The sequence below is a fragment of the Cutaneotrichosporon cavernicola genome (assembly GCF_030864355.1).
Source record: "Cutaneotrichosporon cavernicola HIS019 DNA, chromosome: 4".
Lineage (NCBI taxonomy): Eukaryota > Fungi > Basidiomycota > Tremellomycetes > Trichosporonales > Trichosporonaceae > Cutaneotrichosporon > Cutaneotrichosporon cavernicola.
Genome location: NC_083396.1, coordinates 1056057 through 1070190, shown reverse-complemented (window position 1 = coordinate 1070190; position 14134 = coordinate 1056057). Strand labels below are relative to the sequence as shown.

The following is a 14134-nucleotide window of genomic DNA, read 5'->3' as shown; positions in this document are numbered from 1 at the left end:
GTGAATCACTAGTTACAATATCAGCTGTATCTACTTACCTCGCGCTAATCAAAGCTGTTGACCATCGCGGTTGACGTGTCGGCCGCGGCAGAGCGCTCAAGCGACGACATACCTGCCGGCATCTCACCCATCGGAACCTCCTCTTTCACTTCTTCCGGGGTCTCTACAGCCTGGACCATCAACTCGAGCTCCCCCAGCACATCCATCTCATCATCGCCGAGGTCCCAATCCAGGAACTGTCGGGCTAGCTGCTCGTGCTGCTCAATTTCGTCCAAGTCCTTCTCGTTGAGATAGCGGTCAACGAGGGCCTCGATCTGGTTGGTCGCCATGAGGTGGCTTCGGTCAGCCTAGCGACGGCCCTATCTATCCCACCTGACTTGGCGCGCGCGATTAACAACGTCGAGGTCGATGCCGTGCAGCAAAGCGCACTCGGCCGCATTCGACGATAATGCCGGCCCTGGTGTGACCCTGTGTGTAAGCTGACAGTCGCTGGTCAACTGCCTACTTGTACAGGAAAGTCGGCTGCGAATTCTCGACGACGATGCTCTTCATGTGGCAGTTGAGGATCTTGAGGCTCGGATCAAGGAACTCATGTGCCAACAGCTCGCTCAATATCAGCAAGCCTCGGATACATGTACTCACTGGAAGTGTGTGAGCACGACAGTGCGGGGGTTCGGGCCCGCAAGCAGGTGCGTCAAGACGCCAGCCAGAAGGCCGGCGCCGTCGCCTGTTGATGTGCCTGTGGTAAGCTCAGAGTCCTCCGCAACCTACCCTTGCCAAATTCGTCGAGGATGATGAGCGAGCGCGAGGTAGCCCCGCGGAGAGCCTGCGACACCTGGCCTAGATCGATCATGAACGCGGAAGCGGTCTGCTTGAGCTATGTACGACAGGGCACCGTACCTTAGATGCTGATTCGCGAGTTTGGACGCGTGTAAAGACTGTATTCAGCCCTGTTGGCGACACAGCCCACTCTTGTCGCAGATGCCAATCACTGCTTTTTGGGCTGGGATAAAGCAGCCGATTTGAGCCATGTACGTGATCAACGCAACCTGGTGTTGGCTGTCACCCAATGCAATCAATGCACCTGCTTCCCATACGCAGACTTGCCGGACCCATTCGCGCCAGTGACGACCGTCTGCCGTTAGTTCGCCCCGAACTTCCCCCGGCTTACCATGGCTGCCATGTCGGGATCCCCGCTGGCATCCAGCAGCGTGTCATTCCCAATGTATTGCCCAGTCCCCAAGGACATTGCATAAAGCGGGTGCCACCCGTCCTTGATCTTGAGAATGGGCTGGTGTGTCATGGCCGGGCGTCGAAGCGAAAGTCGCACGGTGGCAGTGGCGAAGGCAAGCAAACTGGACTCAGATGTGCTCGCCCCTTCCCTTACCAGTCTACCTCAGCGATCGCGTCCGCGAGGCTCATGAGCTGCCACTCGAGGGGCCCGAGTCGTTCAATCAGGCATTGCACCCACTCAATCTCCAAGTCTGGGTGAGCAGCCGGCACAGATGATAACGCGAACCAATGGCGATGTTCAGCAGGTCCCCAAAGTGTTGATCGAGATTTAACATTTGTGGTGTCTTGAAGTATGTTAGGTGCTTAGCCTCGAACTCAAGATCAACGTTATCCACGTCGGCTACGCACCTGAGAGATCCAGTCCACAGGGATGAGCTCACGGTTGAGCATGTTGGAAGCGACGACGAAGCAGCCCATCTGAGGAAGATAGATACATTTGACCTCCTCGCACATGCCCTCAGGGGTGTGGCGGCCCATAACGGTTCCCATCTGGTTCTGACGTCAGCTCCCCCTCCGAACTCGCTTGTACGAGAAGTGGTTCGAGCGCTGTTGTCAGGATGTCAAGATCGGACAACGAGACCGCACGGCTCACCCGCATAGTCCTCGCGATGTTTGTCAACATCGTCGTCGATGCCTGATCGCACACAGATGCGGTGCATGTCGCGCGACATATCCCAGTCGATCTGCGTCAGCATGGACTGAAATCTCGACCCACGATGGCTACCACGTCGTTGAGGAACGTCTGCACCTCGTCGCTCAGGAAACGTCCAATCTGGTATCAGCCTATCCACGGTGCGGGCCCACCTTGGTTGCAACTGGCAGAGCTTTCCCGTATCTCATTTTGAGCAGCGTGTCCTTGATGTTGCGCGCGGCTGTTAGGGACTGAATTCAGTGACATCCACGAGCGACACACGATCACGAGCTGCTGCCAGTCCTTCCACTTGCTCTTCCCAGCTTTGGTCTGTGAGCAGAAGTTGAGCATGTTTGTGAACCCTTTTAGCTCCTTGCCCAGCTCCTTACGCAGGGCCGCGTTGTCTCCACGAGCGAGAGTCTCGACTGCATCAAGGCGCTCGTTGATGCGCTCGACGCTGAGCAGGGGACGAAGCAGCCATGTGTGGAAGAGCTTCTTCCCAAGCCCGGTGATGGTCGTGTCGAGGACGCCTCCCATGAGCTGGACTTTCACCTCCGGGGAGCTCACCCCTCAGAGACATCCCTTGCTTCCGGTCCTTCGAGTGCATGGAGGCATGATTCTCAATATCGAACACGGCGAGCGACCTGTCATCAGCACAACGACATTGACATCCCACGTTAGCGCATCGTGGTTGATCAGCATGTGCTCTTCTCTGCGGTCAGTTCGCCTCCATCCAAACTCACATGTCCATGCTTTCAATCGTATCGAGCCCGAAGTCTAGGTGGTCGGTGTGCGCCTCCGCCGACATGAGCTGCACGACATGCGAGATCAGAGCGCCGGCTGCCGAGACCTGCAGTTAGAGAGGTCCCGAAGATGGAGGGTGCAGGGCAAAGAGGCTCCCAAGGTGCAGCCAGGGAGGCTGAGGTAAGGTAGGTCTCACCCCATTTGGCGCGTCAACATTGACGCGGCAACCCATTTTGAGCAGACTGAGTCGCATGCGTCCGAGCCCAGCACCATCCTCGTCCTCCTCGGGCTCCTCGGGGTTCGCCACTTGCCCATCCTCGTCCAAGAGGATGGTTCTGTCGTGGCGCAGTTTGACGTTGGCGAGTTGGTACTGCGCAAGAGTGTGGTGGAATTCACGCGGGGGAAGGCCGATAGACGTCGTCTCAGGATTCTCAAGGCCTGCGGTGAGCTACCCGGTTGAGGATTTACCAGCTCACAGAACTCGTCGACGACCTTGACCAGCGAATCCGGCGCATGTGCACTGACGAGTATCTTGTGCGGCTGGCACTGTTCGCACACTGCGTCAGCTCCGAAGGTGAGCCATAGCTCACGGAGACGGCAGAGGTCCCAGGCCCACGTGTCCTTCGTGTCCTCGAGGATCTTGAGTCGGCGTGTCTCGCTGTCGTAGAATGCTGCGGCGACATTGTACATGTTCGGGGCATGGATCGCGAGGATCTGTTGTCAGTTTGGCTGCGCCTCGGGCCGCGGTCTGACCTTGATATGAGGAGGCTCGACCTCGTCATACTCATCGTCCTCATCCTCCGCCTGCGGGTTGAAACCCAGAGGGACCTCGCGAGGGAGAGGGTGTGCAGGAAGGTTGCGAGAGGATGAGCGCTCGTCCAGCCCGCCGACGCGCTGCTGCTGCTGGCTCGGGCGGGGACGCTGCGGCGGCTCATCCTTTAGGTCGTCAACGTACTCAGCGCGTCGCTTTTGACGGTACATGGTTGTGTGAGGAAGGTGGGTGGGGTGAGTAAGTGGATGAAGAGAAATTGAGGAGGACCCAAGGTGAAGTTGTGAAATAGTACGATTTGGCGAGGAAGGTGCTGCGGCTGCACACGTCACCTTCCACCGTAGCTTGGTTTAATGGATGCATGCGTTCTTCTGCGAATCGATGGCCCGCTTACGGTGCAGATGATGTGTCGGGAATGCTATTGAGACAGTTAACATGAGAACGTTGGTAGAGAGAGTTTCAGCTATGCGCCGTTAAGCACAGCTTTGCCGCCATCATTGGTCGCCTCAGCGGCACCATTGGCTGTGCTGGTGAACGACGCCTGGGCGACCTTGGATGGAGACGCAGCGTGATCAAGGCCAGTAGGCGTCTGTACTTCAACTGGGGAGGGGCCGGCGTTGTTTGGTGTGGGTTCTTCACCGGTGTTACCTGCGCCAGACAAACAGTCAGCAGCAGCAGCAGGCGCCGCCTCGTCCGTTTCCTCCATACCGCCAGCCGACTTCGAGCGCTTTGCTGGACCTTGTCCGCTCCCGTCAGGCTGCTCTTCTGTGCCAGACTCGGTCGCCACCTGAGGTTAGCGGAGAATTCAGACCACGCACCTTCTCGCGTTTTCCCTTCTTCTTCGGCTTGGGCACGCCGTCAGGGAAGACGTAGAATGGGAGGTCAGAGCTGGGATGAGTGTGCGCAGAAGAGTACTCACCGCCTGGCTGGCCGAAGGATGACACTCATCTCCTGCTCATCGTACTTGTCCCACTGCTGGCATGCCGCACAGAACCTCTTGCTAGGGTAAAAGAGGTTGAGGATGCGGCCGCCACCCTGTGCGCCCTCTGCGTCTTGTCAGTCTGGGCCGTTGACACTGTCAAACCACACTCACTAGGCTTCTTCTCGATGTCAAGGCCAATGAAGAAGTTCTTGGTGTACACCATCTTATAGTCTTGCCCGACAAAGTCCTCCTCCTTGCGCTTCATTGCCTCGACGCTCAGCTCGCCCTGAGAGGCGGCTGCCTGCTCTTCTTCAGTGAGGCAGATGAACGTGTTAGACACTCCGCCAGTCTGTGGATGGGCGAGGAGGACCGTGTCGGTCATCTCCAGGTCCTGCACTAGTGTGCGGATACGCGACTCGACCATACCGCTCCTGTATGTCAGCTGACCTCCATACGACAATTCACCAGTCCTTGATGCCCTCCGCGGTCGACGCCGCAGCGATGACCTGGACGTATATCCTATACTGGCCGAAGAAGTCGACCTTGTCGAAGAGCTCCACCCACGAGGATCCTGGGTTGGACACAATCTTGTCGGTAATCTGCATTGCTGCACGTCAGTCCTGCCAGGCTGTGGGACTCACCGCGCAGCATCTCGTTCTTGATCACCGTCATTGTCGACGCGGTGATGTTGTGCGTCGAGCACATTGAGGGGTAGGCCGGCGTAATCACGGGCATACGGTGTGCCATGTCACGGCGGTCAGTTCTTGGGTTCCACACAGTGTGGGTCATGTTGGGGGGTCCCGAGTCGATGCGTTTGAGAAGCACAGGCTGCGGCCAGCCCCACTGGTAGTAGATCGGGAAGAACTTTGACACGATTGTCGACGGTGCGGCGTTCGGGTATAATTGGCAGATACGCGCGGTGAGGAGGGCCCACGCTACACCGCCCGGGAAACCGAGGACGTTTGAGTAGATGCCTCGTCCTGACGTCAGTTGAGAGCCGAAACAGGCCCGACTTACGCTTCGCCCAGAGACGAATGCTTCGAAGCGCCGTGCGGAAGGTTTCGACGTTGGGTACGAGGTTGAGAATCATGTCTGTGACTCGGGGGCCTGCGGTCAGCGTGGACAACGGAGCGTCGCACCGTTGAGACTTCGCTGCGACGCATCGTCAACGCCGCGCAGAATCTCGTCCTTCTCAATGTCCAGTTTGTCGCCCGCCTGATGTCAGTTTGTCGCCCGCAGCGTACATCAACGCACCTCTGGCAAGTTGACGCGAGCGAAGAGAAGATCGACCTCCACTCCCGAGATAACCGTCTTCATGACGGGCACGAATGCCGAAGAGACAGCCTGGCGTCAGTACTTGATGGATGCGGGTACGCACTGAAATCTCCGTGACAGCGGGCCAATCGCGCAACATCTGCTGGAACTCATTGAAGAAGTGCTCGTGGTAAATGTCGCGCGGACATACGCAGATGGTGTCGATATCGGAGCCAGGTCCATGGACGCCAAGTCTGCGACGCGTCAACCACTGGTGGTCGACAATGATGCATGACGAATGGTGGAAGAACCAATGTCTTTGTGCTCGACGTACCGATAAGAACCAGATGTGTAGATGCGGCCGCCCGCCTCGCTCGCTACCTTCTCAGACATCCCCTGCTTGATGTAGACGTCATGGACGAACTTGGTGACGAGCTGCTGGATGCTGGAGAGGAGTTTCTCGCTAATGTCAGATGGAGGGACACGAGACTGTGGCTCACCGAACTTTCCGCTCGCGCTCCGACTCAAACTGGTTCAGCTGGACAAGGTCCGCCATGAGGGCTGTTATTAACTTGCGTCTACAGGGTTTAGCAGCGGCGATGCACTCACCGTCGCTCGACTTGAGGTCATCTGGCTTGGGGGACTCGACACTGATAGGTGCTGTAACGCCGAGTTTCTTGAGCTCGCCATGTCTGGAGGGTCAGCTCAACACGCTCTGTTGCGTAATGGGACTGAACTCACTGTGCCATGTTGAAGGATTGCCCTGCGGTGAGGGAATGCAACAATGCCAGAGAAGTGTAAGGCTGAAAGATTTATCGGCCGATGGGTTCTTATGTTAAGCAATGTAAATGGTGATGGAGGGGATGGAGGGGATGGGGAGAGCAAGGAGTATGATCAGGACGACTAGTGCGAGCACAACAAGGTCATCGCAGTCGACATTGAGGTGCGACGCCTCCACCGCCAATTTGATTCCGCGCCCTACCCCCCCTTACCCCCTGTAACTTCTGCGGTGATGCGTGGTGAGTAGCCATCCGGTCAAGCCTCTCAAGTAGCCCCAGTCATACCTATATCTGACATGACTAGAGGTCTAGGTCGTGGCGCGTTTACACCGGGCACAGCTTACCTACAGAATACATTACATACACGTATTCACTTCACACACTTCTTGAAACTCCCTGAATAATCACAATCTATCCCTGCATACTAGAGTTCTACGCCTTAACAGGACTGCCCAAGATCAAGATTGAGTGGCGACATGCGACATCGTGCTCGCTACTTTACTTTAACCCTTCCGGATACATCGAGCAGCGTCAGGTGCCACCCTAAGCGATAACCTTCTGACCGTCGACGTCGTGCTCGTGCTGCTTCCCATCCCATCCGGGGACAACGTACGACCAGTCACCGTGCTCGATTCTACCACGCTGGATGCCCGTCATTGCGTCGCGGAGGAGCTTGATCAGGGGATTCGAGGGGATCTTGTACTCCTTGCCCTGGCTCGTGATGTTTCCGATCTGGACGACAACGACTCCAGTGCTACCATCAGCGTCAGCTCATCAACGCTGTTGTCCTGCAGATCGGGATGACTTACCCGCAACCGAACATTCCTTTGAGCGAGCCGTCCTTGACGCCCTCGGTGATCTCCTCCATGGGGATGTCGCGCTCAACAACGCGGATGTTTTTGGGCATACCAGCGATTGGGAACTCGGCCTTGCCTGAGGCGTGATCGTTGAGAAGCTCGATGATGCTCTCACGAGTGATACCTGGGAGGACGATGCCGTTCTCAAGACCCATGGTGGTGAACTCGAGGAAGCCGTCCTTGGCCTCCTTGATGACCCAGACATTCATTCCGCCGGCCTCTGAGAGGTATTCCTTGCCATCTACGGTGTGGAGCCAGAGCGACATGGCATAGCCGGGGCGCTTTGCGACCTGAACAGTGCCGTAGTTGGCACCGAGCTTGTAGCTGCCGTGGCCTCCTGGCCAGGCGCGGATGAACTGGCTGCACGCATCCAGACGGATTCCCTCCCCCTCGGACGACGCGTAGAGACCCTTGCCGAGGTTTAGGCTCGTGACAACGTAGAGCAGGGCGTCGGACGCGTATGCGTCGTCCTTAATGCCAAATGACTCGGACGTCTCGAGGAGCGTGGGCCGGATGTAGAGGTTCTCGCCGTCAACTGCGGGAACAAGATCAGACTCTGGGAAATCAGTCGCGCACGGGGTCCCGGTTACTCACCAAGGTCAAGGAGCTTGCCGAGGAGGTCTAGGAGCTCATCGTTGTCCCACTGGTCCTGCTCACGTCAGCCACAGACCTTTTTGTAACCCACGGGGAGGCCGACGCGGGCGGCAGAGCGCTTAAGGCGGTCAAAGTTCTTGGCCGGCCGGAAGAGGCGGAGCTCGCCTGGGCTTGTTAGCGGTCATGGTCCGTGCCGGTGGGTAATCACCCTGGTCGTCCTTGTAGCACTGGGGGATTAGCCACATTCCTTGCGATGCTGGCGACTAGGAGAACCGCACTCACCTTCATGCCCTCGAAGCAGGTGACGGCACTCAATGTCAGCACTAAGCCAGATTGAGACTGGTTCCGTGTGGCCAGCCGACTCACTACTGCAGCACACCGGCGAGAGGGTCGAGGGAGATATCCTGGCGTGCAGCGATCTTGGGCTGGCCCCAGCCCGAGGTGCGACTCCACTGTCATTAGAGAGGCCGCTCGTGATCGTGGCCACACGGCACTCACGGGGACGGTCAGCATGTATCTGACAGTCAGCGACACCGCACCCAGCTACTGGCTCACTTCCCATAACCGTCTTTGCCGGCAGTCGGCTTGTGGCTGGGCGAGATGGGCGAGAAGTAGAGGCTGGAGGCTTTGAGCTCGGCTGGCATTGTGGCGGGTTTTGTGAGAGATGTATTGATGGGCAAGCGATAAAGCGAGGATATAAATGGATGAGAATGATACTGACCAGGGTTGGAGTAAGTAGCGAGTCGATAAAGTAGCAATGGACGGCCGACTTCGTGTACCAATCTTGTCGCGCCTGTCGGTGAACACCGACCTTCGCCGACCGTCTGAAGTCTGAAATGGCCGACGAACGACTCGATCATAAGAAATACGCGGCGCCCGGATTGTATTGGTGAGGGTTAGGTGGGAAACTCAAGTGGGGCTCCAGCACGCGTCATTGGGTGCGGGGTCAATTTTGGCCTATTACGCATGCAATGACCTTGGATCTACTAAACTGAGGTTCACTCGACTGCTTTTGAGAACGCCAACCTTCTCTGCCACCTTCCCCGTCACCCAGACCAGTACTGTGGGTCAAAGGCTACTGCGACTACTCCAAAGCACGCAGTCGTATGGCCTCTGCCAACTGGGCTGCGTTCCTCGAGTTGATGGACTGTTCTTGGCGTTCGACTGCAACCCGGATGCATTCCGAGCCATGAGCATGATCACGAGAGTGAGTCCTCCCCCCCGCTGTCTGTTGCCTGTGGTATTGGGGAGGGTCATCGTCACTGACGCAAACGGCCTTGCAACTGGACAATAGTGTCGTGAATTGGGATTTGGAGTGAGAGATACGTGTTGGGTCTCTCTGTGGTCTCTTGATTTGGAGTGTTCCTCGCTGTTGATTGCCCTCGCCTGTGGCTCAAGTCATCAAGAGATGCGCTTCACCCCAGGGTTAATTGGATTCGGGTCACTCAAGACTCAAGGAGACGAGTGCGGGGCCCACATGTTCTGAGCGCCACGAGTGCACGTTGAATGTTTCGCCGAGACTCGATAACGCCGAGAGGTTAGGGCCTAATGTTGGACCCTGGATCTCGCCACCCGCTTTGGGGCGAAGGGTCCAGGTCCGTGCTCTTAGACTCCAGGCTCCAGTCTTGGTGGTCTCCAAGGGCGTCAGGAGAGGGAAATGGGATCAAATGGTCATCGCTGCGTTTTTTTGCTAAGAGAGGCAACCCGATCACCAGACACCACTCCTGGCGTCGCCCATGCGCCCATGTCGCCCAGCTGGTAATAATCTGTCCTCCTGAGGTGGCAAGTATACTGGGGTGGAGGCGGCAAGTTTGGTATGGTGTTAGGGGTCAGACGATGCACGCGGTCAGCACCAAAGGTAGGGGGAAGGGGTTGAGGTCGATCTCAGGGGGAGGAGATGGGTGGTGGTTGCAAAGGCATTGGACCCACGCTCTTTTGGAATTTGGGTAGGGGGCGACATGGCGCCGCGAGGAGACATGAGGAGCCATGAGCCATACGTAGCATGAGCCATAATCAAGGGAGATGAGTGGGGACAGACTCTTAGACGCACAACACGCCACAATTCCCTCCTATCCCTCCCCCCTCTCCCCCCTCCCCCCCCTCTTCCCCGGGCTCCCTCACCAAAGCCGCAACGGCTGCCACCACCACCACCACACCATCCCTCTTGGTACCATTGCCTTGCCTTCCCAATCCCTCCCTCTCCCTTCCCCGCCACTCGTCAACACATACGCTACAGTCTATAGTACCTAATCAATCACCCATCCCACCATCCACCATCTCCATTCCATTCCATTCCATCCCTCATCCCATCCACATCCTCATCAACCTCCCCATCTCCCATCTCACACCCCTCCACCCTCTTACTCCGCTCATCTCCCTTCCTTACCGATTAGTCTCCAATACTTGAATAAACATCACTCCACGACGCGCTCAACTCCCTGGCATACCGCCACGACCCTTGTTGACATCGCGTCTCTTTCACCCTTCCTCATCCAACCCATTGCGACTTCGGTTCTTGTCATCCGAACTCCATCCACTCATCATCAAACCCTCAGGCCTCCTCCTTCCTTTCCGGCCATCTCTCCACTCGCCATCGCGTCGCAGCGCGCCTGAACTGCACGTGTTAAGCCACCCACGCCGTGTGAATCGCGTCCCCAAGGGCGTACAGGATCGCGGAGACCGTGCGCCGAGGAGGGTATAGAGAGCGCGCGTAGCCCTACTGTGGCATCCGCTCCCCATCACTTTCATCTCGCACAACCTTGTGTCTTGTTTGGTTACCTGAACTCGTCACGTCAAAAACATATCTCTATTGGCTTGACTTGCAGTCGGACGTTTGCAGAATCAACTTGGATTGTCGCCAACAAACGCGCACGACGCTTGCGATAAACGACCGTGCCCTGCCAACGCTGCACACACCTCATCCAGCACCACCGCTCACGCCGCGTCAACGTCAAAGACATCACAGCGCTCTGCGCACAGGCTTACGCACCAACTCTACTGCCTCTCATCACCGTCCCTCGACCACCATCGCCATTGCCAGTATGACCACTCCACCATCATCACTTCCATCTCCAACACCGTCCTCCGGGTCCTCACATCAACCCAACAAGCCCCAGACCTTTTCATCCATCGCCGCCCACAACCCGCGCTCTTCGTCCTCGGCTACCTTTAGCACGTCTCCGTCTGGTCCCAGCCGCCTGGGCGCCCCCGGCGATCGTATGCCGCCCCGCTGCGACGCGTCATCCAACGACTCTGGTGAAGACACCCAACAGACCCCACAGTCTCAGCCATCCGGATACCAGAACACGTCGTCACACTTTCTTCCACCAGTCACGACGTCGCCTCCACCCCACGCTCCACCTTACGTTCCCCCTGCTCAACACGCCATGGCACCCGACCCGATCCATTCGTTATCCCTCTCTGGCCAGTCGGGCAACGTGTGGGGACCTGGCTGGCGCCCCGGTCCACCAGGGGCCCCTCCCGGTGGCCCCAACTATGGACCAGCATACGGGCGCGGTGCGCCCAATGGCCATATCACCCACCAATTACCGCCCAACCCAATGGAGGCGTATGGCCCAAGTTCCCGTCAGTCGATGACTTCAACGCCGGGCGTTGGACCTTTGAGTGGTATCAACGGTGCTCTCCCAGGGCGCTCTGGGTCGCAGCCGGGCGAGCCACGTGATCGTCGCCGTGAGCGTCATCGTGACGAGGAGAGCCGGGACCGCGATGAGGAGGAGGCTATCAGCACCATCTTCGTCGTTGGCTTCCCCGACGACATGAGCGTGAGTGTTCGACCAGATCAAGCTGACAAATTCAGGAGCGCGAGTTCCAGAACATCTTCACCTTTGCCCCAGGTTTCGAAGCCGCCACTTTGAAGTTCCCGTCTGGTTCTAGACGGGAGCCTGCGTCGGCCGTTGCCCTCCTCGCTGAGCTGCAACACATTGCCTCCCAACAGAACATGGGCCCGCAAATGGGCAACCAGGATCACCAGGAGCAGTCGCTGGAGGAGACATTTGCTGCCTTGAACTTTGGTGGCACTCAATCGTCAACTGCGTCCAACACGCCGTCGGCAGCGATGTCGCTCACTCCTTCAGCCCCCACAGGAGCGGCACTTGCACCGTCGTCGTCCATGCCACAGCAGGTGGCCCCGCGACGCCAAACCATTGGCTTTGCAAAGTTCAAGACCCGCGGTGATGCACTGGCCGCGCGTGATCACCTCCAGGGAAGACGCATCGACACGATCACGGGTGCCACGCTCAAGGCGGAAATGGCCAAGAAGAATTTACACACGAAGCGCGGTGCGGGTGACAATGACTTGGTCGGGCTTCTGTTACGCTCTGGCCGACTCACCCAGCTCGTATCTCAACAGCAGCAGGCCCAGGCCCAGGCGCTCTCTGCGGCAAACGCTGCCGGGCTTGTGCAGCCCAGCGCCGGCCCCAACATGGCCCTCGCCGGACAGAACCCTGGAGCGATCCAGTCGGCAAAGGAGGCTTGGGACGCGTGGCCCGCTCCTGGCCAGACTGCTGGCGAGAACAAGGTAGACAAGCTCACCACTACCCAGCAGGGTGGGGCGTCGTCGCATTCTAACACGTCTGGCTCTCCACCTCTTTCTGGCAAGTCGCCCAACTCGCGGCCCACCGACAGCAAGGCGCTTTTGGCGCTGGCTGAGGAGGCGGACGAGCTCGAGGGGTGGTCGGTCGGTTCTGTCGGCATGGGCGGCATGGCGCTTGAAGGGTACCCGAACACGGCATCCGCTTCTGGTCGCTCTGGCCCGCTTACGGCTGGACCTATTCATGGTGCCCAGTCCGGTATGAGCGGAGCGGGAGGCTATGGTGCGTACGGCCAGCACGGGTCGTACTCGTCAGCGCTGGGTTTTGGCGGGGCCAACGACAACATCGACCCTCGCAGCTTGGGCATCACGGCCAACATGAACCCAGCCGACCAGAACCCGCCCATTAACACCCTGTACATTGGCAACTTGCCCGCCATTTCGCCTCCCACGCACCCCCCAAACTTCCTGGAGGAGTCGCTCCGCAACCTTTTCTCGCGTCGCCCTGGCTTCAAGCGTATGTCGTTCCGCCAGAAGATCAACGGGCCTATGTGTTTCGTGGAATTCGAGGACATCCCTTTCGCGACGCAGGCGATGCGCGACCTCTACGGCAACACGCTTAACGGCCTGGTCAAGGGAGGCATCCGTTTGTCATACTCGAAGAACTCGTTGGGTCAGCGTGGCAATTCGCACCAGCAAGCCATGGGCAACTCGATGTTTGGCGGCATCGCACACGGCGTCGCCGTCGCTGGCATGTCAAACGCTCCGTCCGGCAACCAGATGGCTCCCGGCCCTCCCGGTCCTGGCTCGTACTCGATGGCTGCCTCGCAGCCTGTCCCCATCGGGCCGCCTGGCGGCCAAGCCGGCGACCGCCGTGCCGCCGAGGGCCCGTCTTCCCTGTCCCCTACAGCGCAGCCGTTCAACGCGCCGCTGGCCCCTTCACCAGGATCGCAGCGCTTTTACGACAGTGGGCCTCTTGACCGCCAGAACAGCAGCGGGTCTGCCAGTGGCTCGACGGCCTCGCAGGCGACCGCCATTCCCGGCGCCGGCGGCAAGACTGAGGCAGCGTTCAACTCGTTCGGGCCCTCGTCTGTTGGTGGCGGGTTCTCGCCCGTCTCGTCACCGATTCGCACTCCCGCATCATTAGGCTGGGTATCGTCGTCTGCCGCCCCAGGCAGCTCTGGCAACACGTACGGCGGGTTTGACACCTTCGGCATGCAGCACCACGGCCTACCGTCGCTCAACGGCGCTGCCAACGCGTGGGGCCAGTCCAACGCGAACCAGTCCTAAACGCTTCCGTCACACGAGCCATATCCGTCCTCTTTACACTGAAATACCTGCTCGATATACCCCGCACCCGCATGCTTGCTTTTGGGTACCAGTTTCCACACCCGGGCGTCTCACACGACCGCTCACCATACATCACACCGCACTGGCCCGCACACATTTCATCGACCTGTCGGCCCTAGACTCTGCGCCACAGGCGTCATCATTGCTTTCCACGCCCAATGTCGCCCATCCATATTGCCTCATCCCATTGCCTCATGTCATTTTGCACGTACTCTCCGCTCTCGCGCAAGCGACAAGCGACAGCTAGTCACCTCCCACTTCATTCACAGAGCCTGTTCCATGCGCCTTCGGGTGCGTCACTCATAGCATGTCGCGAGACGATGTATAGGAATGCCATGCGTTGCATTGAGCCGTGAGCCTTGAGCGAAGCAAGCGGCGAATGTTGTCAGTGG

The 14134-nt window shown here is 58.3% G+C and overlaps 4 protein-coding genes across 4 annotated transcripts; 1 reads left to right on the top strand and 3 right to left on the bottom strand.

Annotated features, from left to right (window-relative positions):
* Nucleotides 1-44: 44 nt before the first annotated feature.
* On the bottom strand, nt 45-3649 carry CcaverHIS019_0404120 (uncharacterized protein; the record flags this gene model as incomplete). The annotated part of the gene is made up of 20 exons (XM_060600244.1): nt 45-336; nt 373-468; nt 506-607; nt 643-739; nt 772-868; nt 1085-1135; nt 1172-1291; nt 1642-1788; nt 1823-1839; nt 1886-1976; nt 2009-2065; nt 2098-2175; nt 2207-2454; nt 2492-2568; nt 2601-2636; nt 2668-2774; nt 2865-3106; nt 3145-3225; nt 3259-3382; nt 3422-3649. 20 exons carry the CDS (start codon nt 3647-3649, stop codon nt 45-47), a joined length of 2388 nt encoding a protein of 795 aa, XP_060456857.1.
* Nucleotides 3650-3900: 251 nt separating this feature from the next.
* On the bottom strand, nt 3901-6362 carry PAP1 (uncharacterized protein; the record flags this gene model as incomplete). Its single annotated transcript, XM_060600243.1, has 14 exons — nt 3901-4224; nt 4256-4325; nt 4357-4483; nt 4531-4790; nt 4825-4966; nt 5001-5339; nt 5377-5466; nt 5499-5574; nt 5614-5703; nt 5738-5867; nt 5948-6076; nt 6114-6174; nt 6223-6305; nt 6355-6362. 14 exons carry the CDS (start codon nt 6360-6362, stop codon nt 3901-3903), a joined length of 1929 nt encoding a protein of 642 aa, XP_060456856.1.
* Nucleotides 6363-6935: 573 nt separating this feature from the next.
* On the bottom strand, nt 6936-8487 carry BAT2 (uncharacterized protein; the record flags this gene model as incomplete). The annotated part of the gene is made up of 9 exons (XM_060600242.1): nt 6936-7146; nt 7202-7805; nt 7844-7898; nt 7935-8008; nt 8052-8070; nt 8126-8153; nt 8210-8295; nt 8342-8360; nt 8399-8487. 9 exons carry the CDS (start codon nt 8485-8487, stop codon nt 6936-6938), a joined length of 1185 nt encoding a protein of 394 aa, XP_060456855.1.
* A 2397-nt stretch (nt 8488-10884) lies between these two features.
* Nucleotides 10885-13682, top strand: CcaverHIS019_0404090 (uncharacterized protein; the record flags this gene model as incomplete). The annotated part of the gene is made up of 2 exons (XM_060600241.1): nt 10885-11625; nt 11661-13682. 2 exons carry the CDS (start codon nt 10885-10887, stop codon nt 13680-13682), a joined length of 2763 nt encoding a protein of 920 aa, XP_060456854.1.
* Nucleotides 13683-14134: the final 452 nt, after the last annotated feature.